Source organism: Xyrauchen texanus, chromosome 41 (assembly GCF_025860055.1).
Source record: "Xyrauchen texanus isolate HMW12.3.18 chromosome 41, RBS_HiC_50CHRs, whole genome shotgun sequence".
In the NCBI taxonomy this organism is placed as follows: Eukaryota; Metazoa; Chordata; class Actinopteri; order Cypriniformes; family Catostomidae; genus Xyrauchen; species Xyrauchen texanus.
The window spans coordinates 15,708,125-15,721,501 of NC_068316.1; the positions used below are offsets into that span (position 1 = coordinate 15,708,125).

Below are 13,377 nucleotides of genomic sequence, written 5' to 3' on the forward strand. Positions count from 1 at the left end.
AATAATTGAGCAGTATATGAGATATTTAAGCCTTTTAAAATATTTTTTAAATAAAACATAAAAATAAAACTATATTTAATCATATTTATATTATAATAATATAATAGAGTACAGTATCTATATAATATGTATATAATATATTTATTATTAATTATATTAATAATAAATATATAATATTAATTTTAATATAATAATGTATCATATTTAATACACTAATAATATTTTAAAATGAAATATGAGTTTAAATAATTATGTAAAGTTATTTGGAATGATTGACCTTTTTAAAAAGTGGTAATGCTAATAATAACTTAGCAGTATATGAGATATTTGAGCCTTTTTAAATATTTTTATAACTAAAATATAAAACTATATTTAATAATATTTATTTCATATAATAATAGAGTACAGTATCTATATAATATGTATATAACATGTGTATTATGAATTATATTAATAATAAATATATAATATTCATTATAATATAAAAATTTATAATATTTAATATACTATTATAATATTTTTTAAATTGAATGTGATTTTATATAATCATATAAACTATTTTAATGATTGTTCTTGTTAAAAAGAGGAAATGCTGGTAATTTATGAATAAAACTAATAATGAATAGAATTATCAAACATAGTTACAGAGTGTAAAGATTTAGAATTATAATAGTATAGTTAATGTGCATTTAAATAATTGTCATGATTCAACTATAATTAAAATTACATATTTTAATATATATTCATGATGAATATTTTATTATGTTCATCATCAATTAATTTCTACCACATATATGGTTATTTCAGAAACAGAAAAGCTTTCCTTCTCATCATTTTTGCACTCTTGTCAGACTGACATTACATGAATGCTTTCTCAGGGTGGCACAGGGAGAGCAGGCGTGGTGAACTCTAACCCTGGTGCCAGACTCTTCCAGGTCAGAGGGTCAAATGAGATGAACACAAAGGCAACAGAGGTGCCTGCCCGAGCCTCCTCTCTAAACACCAATGATGTCTTTCTGCTCAAAACTGATCAGAATTTCTGCCTGTGGTATGGCAAGGCAAGTCTTTTTCAAAGATTGAGTGAATTTCAGGGTAAACTGTAAACTGTGCTGTAATTGAAAAAACAGTGAATAACTAAATTCTCCATTTTGTCAAATATGTACACTGGGCTTCAGAGTCCTTGTATATAAGGGAGACCAGGGTTAGTTGTTACACTTTTTACTCTGGGGAATGTTTCTCAGCGTAGGTGAACTTTTGAAAGCCGAATTCTGTATAAGCATATCCCTCAAAGTCTTGACTACAAAATTTTTTTTTCAAAATTTTTGCCCAAGAAAAACTTACATTAACCTTTTGTGACCATTAACTGTAAGTTGGGAACCTGCCAGTAAATAGCCCATTATACCCGTAGGTACTTTATTTGTTAGATAAATTTTAACAGTAAAGCAATTATGAAATAACAGAAACGTACAAGGTAACAAAATATAGCAAACCATTGTTTCAAACCAATTAATACATTTTATTAAAATACATTATTTAAAACAAATGCAAAACTTGTCATTGTAAAAAGTGACAAAATGCCCCAACCCAACATTTATGGAAAATAACTTTGGCCAAAACACAATTTAACCTTTTAGGTTCAAATCTACAGTACATTTATGATATAGTTGACCTTGCTTATGTTGCCTTAATGCATGCCATGTGGTTTGATTTTGCCCACTTCTTTACCTAAGTAAATTGCATATTACATTTTGTTTTATTATGTTTAATAAACTGGAACTTTCATTTTAGAAAACATTTTTGAAAAATATTCTTAAATATTGTACTTCCCTTTGACACAGCTAGCCCCTGTCTCTCCAATACTTCATTCCTTTCTGTCTATTGCACTCAGAATTGTACGTTTATACTGTATTGTGTCATGTGAAACATAACCCCTCTCTCTCTTTGGAACTAATGTGTGCATTTGTGTGTTTCTCACAGGGTTGCAGTGGAGATGAGAGGGAGATGGGGAAAGTCGTAGCTGATTTGCTTTCTGAGCAGGACAAGCAGATTGTGATGGAAGGGCAGGAACCTGCTCACTTCTGGGTGGCTTTAGGAGGAAAAGCTCCATACGCCAGTGACAAGAGGTACAGCCACAGATATAGCCCAGTATCAGCTCAAACTTTAACTAGAGTTCATATGATCTTTTGGTCTTTTCCACTGACTTCTTTTTCATCTCCACAGACTAGAGACAGAGAACCATGCTCACGCTCCACTTCTGTTTGAATGCTCCAATCAGACGGGCCGATTCCGCATGACAGAAGTGGCTGAATTCACACAGGACGATCTGGATGAGGATGATGTCATGTTGCTTGACACCTGGGAGGAGGTGGGTTGTGTGAGGCCATGCTGTCTGCATTTTTGCATGTGGACATGGAGAACTGAATGTGTTTTTCTAGGTTGTGCAACATTTGGAGAGAAAAATAATATCAAGCAACAACTTCTTCATGCCCTCAGATTTTCTTTTGGATTGGCAACTCAGCCAACCAGTACGAGACTCAGGAGGCAAGCAGCAGTGCAGTGGAGTATCTTAAAACCCACCCAGCAGGACGGGATCCTGGGACACCGATCATCTCTGTTAAACAGGGCTATGAGCCACCCACATTCACTGGCTGGTTCAATGCTTGGGATCCTCATAAGTGGAGTGTGAGTTGAACAAGTTGAAATAGTCCACCAGGGGGCAGTAATGAAATACGTAAATTCACTAACCCACTAACAAAATCTTTTGTTGAATCTTTTCTAATAATTCTACCATAACACAAGATGACAATTGACCCCAATTTCACTTTCTTAATGTACGTTCTTGGTTCTATTGTGCACGATTCTTCACAACACGTTTTTTCTATGACAAAAATGTGTATCTTTGAAATCTTACATCAAAAGTTAATGACTTGCTACACCACTGACATGCAGGTGGGGAAAATAATGTTTACCAATTGCCAAATAGCTAATTAGAGGCTACTGTTGTAGGTAATGCTGTCTTTCTAAAATATTGTCAATAGTAAAAGGGATGGTTCAGCCAAAAATTAAAGTTATGTCAACCTTTACTCACCCTCATGTTGTTGCAAACCCCAATTATTTTCTTTATTCCGCCAAACACAAAGGGAGATGTTATGCAGAATGACAGCCTCAGTCACCATTATTACATTATATGAAGAAAAAAAAGAAGATGCAATAAAAGTGAATGGTGACTTTTTGTGTCACCATTCTGTGTTCAGTGTTAAAAAGAAAGTAATTTGGGTTTAGAACAACATGACGGTAAGTAAAGGGTGATCTATCCCTTTAAGGCAAACGTTTAATGGCAGTTAACTTTAATGTAATAAAAGTAAACGCAGTGTTAGCAAATAACTATAGATTTAAAATAAAATGTGGTTCCATTGGTAAACTTCAAGATGCTCATGTCTTGGTCACCAGTTCCCAGCAGGTCAAATAAAATGTTCTTATTCCATGAACAGAATTTTCATCAGCCTGGCTCAGTTGGAATGCCCACTTTTCACATTCCAATAAATTCATGATTCCGTCCTACATTTTTTCTCATTATTCTGTTTCGAATACCTCACATTATGGAAGTAGAATGGGTTGGGAAGGCCATTCGATGTTGACTTATACTTTTTCCCCCATCACACCAGGGATACAATGAATGAATGTACAAAGAGCGACACACACACAAGAGACATGTGATTTTTCAGTTTAGTTAAACACTTTTTAAACTCTACGTTACAGGGAGGCCTTTCATATGAGGAGATGAAAAGTAACCTGGGTGATGTTTCACAAATCACCGTGGTAAACGCTTTCCCCATACTGATTACATGCTTGTCTTTCTGATATTAAAGGTGCTGTAAGCGATTTTAGCATTCTGAAGCTTTCATGCGACTGAGCCTTTGAATTAGCCACGCCCCTCATTCCAAAACCCCGCCCTCCAAAAATAATTTAAGACAAAAACCGAATAAAAGAGCAGCATTGTTTGTTCCTGTGGCTGTCAAATTCAACAGTGACACAATGGAGCCTGTCGCCTTCAACTGACAAACATTATGAATTATAGTCTCATTGATCCGCTTCAGATGAGAACAAGCAAAATAATTGATAGGTGAAAAGCGTCATTGTCTGCGGACACATTTTTGTTTGCTGTTTACAAAGTGTACAGCTGTCACAGAGACCGGTGAGATATCCCAGAACACTTATTTCGTTAATATCTTTAAGGGAGTAGGAACATTTTTGCATACCTTTCCATGAAAAAATCGCTTATAACACCTTTAACAGATGCATTTTATCCATCTTATTTAATCACATTTTTAATCATTGCTAATGACTTGATCAGATATTGATATAATCAACACGTCTATATAGTATGTACATTTCAGCAGAACTATACATGATGGCAATCTCATTCCATGTAGAATATTATCAACAAAGACCCAAATAAGAAGACAGACAGAGGTGTGGGGAGCTACAGTGCTCCTGGAGGCCCAGGAAATATAAAGTCCCAAAATCAGCAGATGCTCTCTTCCAGCACACATATAAACCAGTCTCCCAGCAAAGGAAAGCCTTCTGGGATGCAGAGTTCTGAGCAGCCGGTTAAAACACCTAATATGTTGCCTTCCGGAGTGGATCCTGGCAAACGAGAGGTGGGTACTGGGATCTGTACAGACTTCACTGCAATCAGTTTTTTTGTTTGTTTTCCTGTAACAATACTTTAAACTTCCCTAAAACTGGTATACTTACTTGAGAAAATAATTGTGTAAAATAATAGAACTTATTTTCAGAGAATATACAGCTCTGGAAATAATTAAGAGACCACTCTGTGTATGGCAGCCATTCCACTCCATTGTCTGTTGAATTCCTGCTTGAATTTTTGCACTAGGAGTGGCATAAAGTCACCCAACAGCAATGTGAAGGACTGGTAGAAAGCATGCAAAGACAAATGAAAGCTGTGATTGGAAATCAGGGTTATTCCACTAAATACTGATTTCTGAACTCTTCCTAAGTTAAAATATGAGTAATTGTGTTGCTTAAAAATGAATATGAACTTGTTTTCTTTGCATTATTTGAGGTCTGAAAACACTCAGTTGTCATTTTCTGAAAATAAATGCTCTAAATGACAATATTTTTATTTGGAATTTGGGAGAAATGTTGTCAGTACTTTATAGAATAAAACAAAAATGTTCATTTTATTCAAACACATACCTATAAACAGTAAATCCAGAGAAACTGAACATTTGGAGTGGCCTCTTAATTTTTTCCAGAGCTGTATATTGGTTTTGGTTTATTTTTCTAATTGGCAAATAGTTTTTCGTTTGAAGCATAACTAAACTGGTAACACTTTACAATAAGGTTACATTTGTTAACATTAGTTAATACTAGTTAGCATAAATTAACAAACTATTTATAATAGTTATAACTAACTATTAATCTTAGTTAATGTTAATTTCAACATAGTAATACATTTTTAAAATCCAAAGATGTATATGTTAACATTAGTTAACGCTATGACTAACATGAACTAACAATGAAAATGTTATTTGTATTAACTAACGTTAAGAAAGAACGCTGTAAAAAACGTATTGTTCAATGTTAGTTCGTGATACAGAATACATTAATGAATGGGACTTCATTGTAAAATGTTACCACAAAACTTTGTTAGATTTGAACATTCACTATGTAATTTACAAGGAACAAACTGCAAACTTTTTGACTGTAATTCAATATATATTTGTAATCAAGTCTTGTCATCTTACACAATTTATGGAAAACAAGGCAAAATACTTATTAAGAATTGTATTTTTTGCTATTTTTAGTATTAACAGTTTACTATAGAGTGAATGAAAGGACATGACATGTTGATATTTAAAGAATGGAAGAAACCTGAACTGCACCCAAAACTGCATACTGTCACAATATGTACTGTATTTGATGCAGGGTGCACTTATCTGCCGGCAAAACAGTATGTTCTTTTAGGTATGCTTGCGAGTAGTACGCATAGATTTCAGACATATTTCATCTGGGGACATTGGCATCATCTCGTGATCTGAATATATGACATAATAACAACAACAACTGCTAAAACTAGGCTACTTGCTTTGGTTTTGTTAAACAAGCATCATTCAATCTCGGTATATATAGGACTTACAGTTGAGAAGAGGCATCCACTGCTGACATTCCTTTAAATCCAGCGACATCCCTCAGCTCCCAAGGGATTATGAGATTGTAAAATTTCCAGTCGATTCGCATTTAAATATCTCGCTGAAAATAGTAGATCATCCGGGTATATCTCACTTACTGCTTCATGAATACTGTGACCATTGGCATACTGTTTTTGGCATACTATTTATTAGAGAAGTATGGATATTCAGATGCAGCAATAGCATGTGACAAACTATTGACCTGATTTAAGTTCAGTCCCTATTGTACAAAGCTCATCGTGTTTACAAAATATATTTTCTAACATTATCATATGGAGGGTCTGGTTAGATCAGCGATTATTGACACTGACTACCACCCCTGGAGTCGTGAGTTTGAATCCAGGGCATGCTGAGTGACTTCAGCCAGGTCTCCTAAGCAACCAAATTGGCCCAGTTGCTAGGGAGGGTAGAGTCACATGGGGTAACATCCTTGTGGTCCCGATTAGTGGTTCTCGCTCTCAATGGGGCGCATGGTAAGTTGTGCATGGATGGCGGAGAGTAGAATGAGCCTTCATATTCATAGTCGTGCACAACAAGCCACGTGATAAAATGTGCAGATTGATGGTCTCAGAAATAGAGGCAACTGAAACTTGTCCTCCACCACCCGGATTGAGGTGAGTAACAGCACCACCACCAGGACCTACTAAGTAGTGCGAATTGGGCATTCCAAATTGGGAGAAAAGGGGATAGAAATAAATAAATAAATATGATTACCATATAGGTTGTCTCTACTTGATTAAACTATTTTCTGCCCACACTGTCTTTTATTTTAGGACTGTTTGAATGACACTGAATTTGAGAATCTTCTTGGCTGCACCCGGGCCGATTTCCAACGACTGCCTAAATGGCGTCAGAACGACCTTAAAAAGAAGGCTGGACTATTTTGAGAGTGGTTTTACTGCACTGAGCTGACAAAATCTGATCTTCAAACCCGATTTATGTATTCTACAAGTTGTGTGAGAGACTGTCACTAACAGTATCAGTGAAGTCTTGATTGGCATAGGCTTTGCACTGTAATAGATTCATTTATTCATCAAAGAAATTTCTACAAACTTTAAAAGCTAACATTTAAATAAAATTATGCCCTAATAGAAATGCTTTGTAAATGTCTTCATGTTAAAATATATACCCTTTGGGACAAAACTTTTGACAACACTCCTCTAACGAAAATGCCTCTATTTTGCTTTTTTTTTTATTACAAATGATATTATTAGCATAACAATTTACTGTTGCTGAGCGAGATGGCATGGATTCCACGAGTTTGTGCAAAACCCGATGATCCATGTTACCTCAGCATGATTTGAGAGAGTTGCAAAGAGAATCTTGTGTACTTCAATGGAAATTAGAAGATCTGATGTAGAGCAAATTTGCATATAATTTATTTTGTCATAAATTTCTTTGTTTTAAAATGTTCAAAATCTTTAAACTTTCTTATTATTTCCAGGTTTAAATTAAATTTTAAATCCCAGATTTCCAGACTCCCAGTAGTCTCAGACATTTGGGCCATACTATGTTTTTAAAACACAGAAATGATCAATTCTGTCAAATTGATTAAAACATATTTAACTCCTGTTTAGTATACTAATAAAACACAATGCTTATAAATTGTTCTGAGATGTTTTATTTCGTTTTCACGAACAAAAGAGTGTCACATAATTTTTGAGTTTTCAGAAAAACATTTTCTTTCTTCTTATGAAAATGTAAGAACAGGACTTAATATAACAGACTTTATTATGGCGTACTATCACATGTTAAGTAACATGGTGTAACAACTTTCCATCCTAAGGCACATTAAATAAATTAAGGATTATAGAAATATTTCTAGAGAAGAGAATTCATAAACCGCAACAATTCCTTACACCAACAATGAATACAAAAGACCTATAAAATAAAATACCTTAACACAAATATTAAGCACAGATATGTAAGTTAATTTATCTTTTCAATCTATGATATACACATGTGTAGTGCAATTCTCATACTGCTCTGAAAAAGAAATGGCACTTTCTGATGGTGACTGAAAATATTGATCCATATTGAGCCTAACATACAGAAAATAAAAAAGGTAACCGGATAGCACAGTAGTGTTTTATTGTATCCTGGGTTTACAAAAAGAGCAGGTAGTAGTATTAAAAATAAAGCATTTTCCTACATGAGTCAGGTTTGTAAACAGTTTGCAGCTTCTCATAATGCATATAAAGTCATTTTAAAGTCACTGATGGGGACTAACACATATAATCACATTAACATTTATCACACAGTAGTGAACAAACTGATTACAATTCAACACATCTTACACATTCAACACTAAACACAGGAATGCTTGTGTTAAGATTAAATCTCCACTTTAAATATGTACATTTAAATAAAATATAATTGTAACTAAAATTAAGGCTTGAAGGCAATGTTTGGGCAAGCTCACAATTCATTAAGACATTCTCTGTTATATAAACTGTTAAATGATATTAATGAAAAAAAGGCACAAGTGTAATATGTATATATATATATATATATATATATATATATATATATATATATATATATATATATATATATGTATTTTGTTTTAAGGAAACAGTGTTAGGTCCCACCTTTAACACTAAATAAATATGTTTAATAATTGTTTACAACTTTAATGCTTCCAAATTGTTAATTGCCAAAAACTGCACAATTAATGTGCTACTGATTTAGACAGGAGAGTCACTAAAGCTTCACCAAACACATTACAACTTTTTGTGCAATAACTTGACCTGCACTGAATCTGCACACATTTCTGATGTTTTCTGCAGTGATTGTGGAGTTTAATATGTTATATGTTATATGGATCTGATTCTGAAAGTACTACTCTCTGTTATTGGTAGCCCGAAAGCATTGTCAACTTTGCCAACTATATTCAAATTTGACCATTTATTTAAATCGAATTTATTCAAATGTTTTCAAAGTAGTATTTAAAGGGGTAAAGTGAATAAACAAACGTGCAAGGGGAGTTCTGAGAAAGAAGGCAATTGACTTGTGTGAAAATATATGGGGCTGTTGCCTAAAGGTCTCCAGGCCTAACATTTTTTTTGTCATATGATAGTCCTATGTGTTTGTAACTACATGAGGATGAATTTATAGCTACATTTCCACCATCGGGCTGAACTGTTCTGAGCACATAACGATTAAAGTAGCATTTCCACTTGAGCAAGTTTCAGCATGGCAAGATTATAAACCATTTTTGGCCCGGAATTCTCGCCATGGCTAGCTAACCGTACTCAACCGTTCTCAACCATGCTGGTGGAACGGCTTTAGTATGTGGCGACTCGTTTAGTGTGTCATCATGGTTTTATTATGATGGTTTTAACTAGTACTGTAGCCTACATTTAATTTTCTAAACAAATTTTACATCAAGGAATGAGATTACTAGCTCATTTAAACTAAAAATACAGTAATATATCCTCATATACTATTTTATATATAATACTTTTGTCAATAAATATCATTTTAGCTAGTCTGGGAACATTTCACTTTCTGCATGTATGTGTCCGGTGTCAAAAACAATCTCTCAGCAAATGGTGGTAAACCTCTTGCCTTTTTCTCTCTACTTTCCTTTTTTGTGGAATTTCTGTGTCTTTGCTGTTTGTTAGCAGAGTAAAACCAGGGAAAAAAGAAGTATAATATACGGATTATGCACTTATCTTCCATAGCGCACTCGCTCCAATGTTTACCTCTAACACTATTGCAAACAGCCGGATCTGTTGCGTACATTCTCCACATTTCACCACACCACAGTGGAAAAGGAAACCGTCACTGCGCTAGCTGGCATGGAACGGTACGGTTTTGTGATGATAACTGTTTGGCCCGATGATGGGAAAAGAATTTATGCAAGGCACATCTGAAAAGCAAGTCCAAATCTTGGAGAGATGTTTGCTAGAATGTGTTAGCAGGTGAGAATTTTGTTCAGTGACCTTCACACTTTGGCATTGAGATGAATGAGGGGAATGTTGTAGTATATTAAGCATCAAGAACCATGATGTGTACAAACAGTCCAGCTGAAGGAATGGCATCACCACTCTTTGTGAGCAGAGGTACATGACGGTATCCTGTAGACAGTGGAATGTTACAAAAATGAATAAATTAACTGTCACATATAAGACATTTCATTTATTAGAGCTGAGAACGGCTGTTTTATCACTGATTTATTATTTTATTTTTACGTTTTTGGCTGAATATGAGTAAATATTATGTAAAATAAATATTTATTCAGCAATTTTTTGTGCATATGTCATTAAAATATGTTATAATTTATATCTGCATTATATTGGCCTTCGGCAGCCAATTACGGTGCCCCTTAGAGGACAGTGTGGGAAAGGATTTTCTGATATGGTTTCGTGCTCCCTCGCAATAAGTTCTGCGTTCCCTCACAATATTTTGCATTCCCTTGCAATAAGTTTTGCCTGCCCTTGCAATAGTTTGTGATTTCTCCCAATAATTTTGGGTTCCCTTGCAATAGTTTGTGTTTCCTGGCACTAAGTTTTGCATTCGCGTTCCCTCACAATAGTTTGCGTTCCCTTGCAATACATTTTGCCTTCTCTCGCAATAGTTTGCATTTTCTCGTAATATGTTTTATGTTTCCTCGCAATAGTTTGCGTTTTCTCGCAATATGTTTTATGTTTCCTCGCAATAGTTTGTGTTTTCTCGCAATATGTTTTATGTTTCCTCACAATAGTTTGCGTTTCCTGGCACAAACTTTTGCGTTCTCTCGCAAAAAGTTTTGCATTACCTTGCAATATTTTGAGTTCTCTTTCAATAAGTTTTGAGTTCCCTCACAATATTTTGAGTTCTCTTGCAATAAGTTTTGAGTTCCCTCGCAATATTTTGAGTTCTCTTTCAATAAGTTTTGAGTTCCCTCGCAATATTTTGAGTTCTCTTTCAATAAGTTTTGAGTTCCCTCGCAATATTTTGAGTTCTCTTTCAATAAGTTTTGAGTTCCCACGCAATATTTTGAGTTCTCTTTCAATAAGTTTTGAGTTCCCTCGCAATATTTTGAGTTCTCTTTCAATAAGTTTTGAGTTCCCTAGCAATATTTTGAGTTCCCTTTCAATAAGTTTTGAGTTCCCTTGCAATATTTTGAGTTCTCTTTCAATAAGTTTTGAGTTCCCTTGCAATATTTTGAGCTCTCTTTCAATAAGTTTTGAGTTCCCTCGCAATATTTTGAGTTCTCTTTCAATAAGTTTTGAGTTCCCTTGCAATATTTTGAGTTCTCTTTCAATAAGTTTTGAGTTCCTTGCAATATTTTGAGTTCTCTTTCAATAAGTTTTGAGTTCCTCAATACTTTGAGTTCTCTTTTAATAGGTTTTGAGTTCCCTCACAATATTTTGAGCTCTCTTTCAATAAGTTTTGAGTTCCCTCGCAATATTTTGAGTTCTCTTTCAATAAGTTTTGAGTTCCCTTGCAATATTTTGAGTTCTCTTTCAATAAGTTTTGAGTTCCCTTGCAATATTTTGAGTTCTCTTTCAATAAGTTTTGAGTTCCCTTGCAATATTTTGAGTTCTCTTTCAATAAGTTTTGAGTTCCCTTGCAATATTTTGAGTTCTCTTTCAATAAGTTTTGCATTCCCTTGCAATATTTTGAGTTCTCTTTCAATAAGTTTTGCGTTCCCTTGCAATATTTTGAGTTCTCTTTCAATAAGTTTTGCGTTCCCTCGCAATATTTTGAGTTCCCTCGCAATACTTTGAGTTCTCTTTCAATAGGTTTTGAGTTCCCTCACAATATTTTGAGTTCTCTTTCAATAAGTTTTGAGTTCCCTCGCAATATTTTGAGTTCTCTTTCAATAAGTTTTGAGTTCCCTCGCAATATTTTGAGTTCTCTTTCAATAAGTTTTGAGTTCCCTCACAATATTTTGAGTTCTATTTCAATAAGTTTTGAGTTCCCTCGCAATATTTTGAGTTCCTTCGCAATACTTTGAGTTCTCTTTCAATAGGTTTTGAGTTCCCACGCAATATTTTGAGTTCTCTTTCAATAAGTTTTGAGTTCCCTCACAATATTTTGAGTTCTCTTTCAATAAGTTTTGAGTTCCCTCACAATATTTTGAGTTCTCTTTCAATAAGTTTTGAGTTCCCTCACAATATTTTGAGTTCTCTTTCAATAAGTTTTGAGTTCCCTCACAATATTTTGAGTTCCCTTGCAATAATTTTTGCGTTCTCTTGCAATAATTTGCATTTCCTGGCACTAAGCTTTGCCTGCCCTTGCAATAGTTTGCATTCCCTCACAAAACGTTTAGCATTTCTGCACAATACGTTTTGAGTTCTCTCACAATAGTTTGCGTTCCCTTGCAATAAGTTTTGCGTGCGCTCGCAACAAGTTGTGTGTTCCCTCACACTAAGTTTTGCATTCCCTTGCAATAGTTTTGCGTTCCCTTGCAATAGTTTGCATTTCCTCGCAATCAGTTGTGCATTCCCTTGCCATAAATGTTGCATTCCCTCACAATAAATGTACCATATTTTTTTTTACTTTTACTACAAATAGCATAATTTAACTATGGTTTTTACTAAAGTAATATTGTAAACTATAATCATAGTTTTTGGCAGAATCATGATTTTACTATAGTAATTCTGTAGTAACCATGACTGTTCTAGAGTAACCATGTTTTATTATCTGTTTTTTTGGTGGAAACCATGGTTTTAATACAGTATTCTGTAGCCATATAGTAATCATGGTTTTACTATAGATTAAACATTGTTAATCTTGTGGTTTTTATGTCTACAAATATTAAGGTTAGGATATGGTTACTGTAGTAATATCTTGGTAAATTTATTGTGAGGGAACACAAAACTTATTGCGAGGGAACGCAAACTATTGCAAGGGAACTATTACAAGCAGAAGCAAAACTATGTATTTAAAAAATAATACTTCCCACCCTGTCCTCTAAGGGGCTCTGTACTCTCCAGATATTGCCATTGAGCATTTGCAAAACCCATATTGGTTGACCAATAAATTGAACTTTTCTCACTTTTTGCTTTCACTCACTCACCGTTCTGCATGCTGGTGAGGGGTACAGTGTATTGGCCAATAAAGTCATTAAAGGAAGCAGCATCAAAATCCTCCACCAAAAACCGTACCAAAGCCAGTTCTGGCACATGAACAATGAATTTAAAGTTTGTATTCCACTTAGGATTGAAAC

The 13,377-nt window shown here is 34.3% G+C and overlaps 2 protein-coding genes across 6 annotated transcripts in view; one reads left to right on the top strand and one right to left on the bottom strand.

Annotated features, from left to right (window-relative positions):
* The window catches only part of LOC127634148 (villin-1-like), a 36,040-nt gene extending 27,340 nt beyond the window's left edge, over positions 1-8,700 (top strand). For 2 of the 4 annotated variants that reach the window (XM_052113543.1, XM_052113544.1), the window contains 7 exons: positions 879-1,058; positions 1,978-2,123; positions 2,221-2,365; positions 2,494-2,682; positions 3,760-3,819; positions 4,434-4,661; positions 6,989-8,699. In XM_052113543.1, the coding sequence (XP_051969503.1) occupies positions 879-1,058; positions 1,978-2,123; positions 2,221-2,365; positions 2,494-2,682; positions 3,760-3,819; positions 4,434-4,661; positions 6,989-7,102 (1,062 nt within the window). In that variant the 3' untranslated portion in view covers positions 7,103-8,699. Of the gene's footprint in view, positions 1-878; positions 1,059-1,977; positions 2,124-2,220; positions 2,366-2,493; positions 2,683-3,759; positions 3,820-4,433; positions 4,662-6,988 lie in introns of all 4 variants that reach the window. The other 2 variants (XM_052113542.1, XM_052113545.1) reach the window with 2 other exon arrangements.
* A 72-nt stretch (positions 8,701-8,772) lies between these two features.
* LOC127634150 (1-phosphatidylinositol 4,5-bisphosphate phosphodiesterase delta-1-like) overlaps positions 8,773-13,377 on the bottom strand; it is a 34,086-nt gene continuing 29,481 nt past the window's right edge. For both annotated transcript variants that reach the window (XM_052113547.1, XM_052113546.1), the window contains exons 14-15: positions 13,228-13,377; positions 8,773-10,297 (exon numbers count right to left, since the gene is read on the bottom strand). In XM_052113547.1, coding sequence (XP_051969507.1) covers positions 10,209-10,297; positions 13,228-13,377 — 239 coding nt within the window. In that variant the 3' untranslated portion in view covers positions 8,773-10,208. The remainder of the gene's footprint in view (positions 10,298-13,227) is intronic.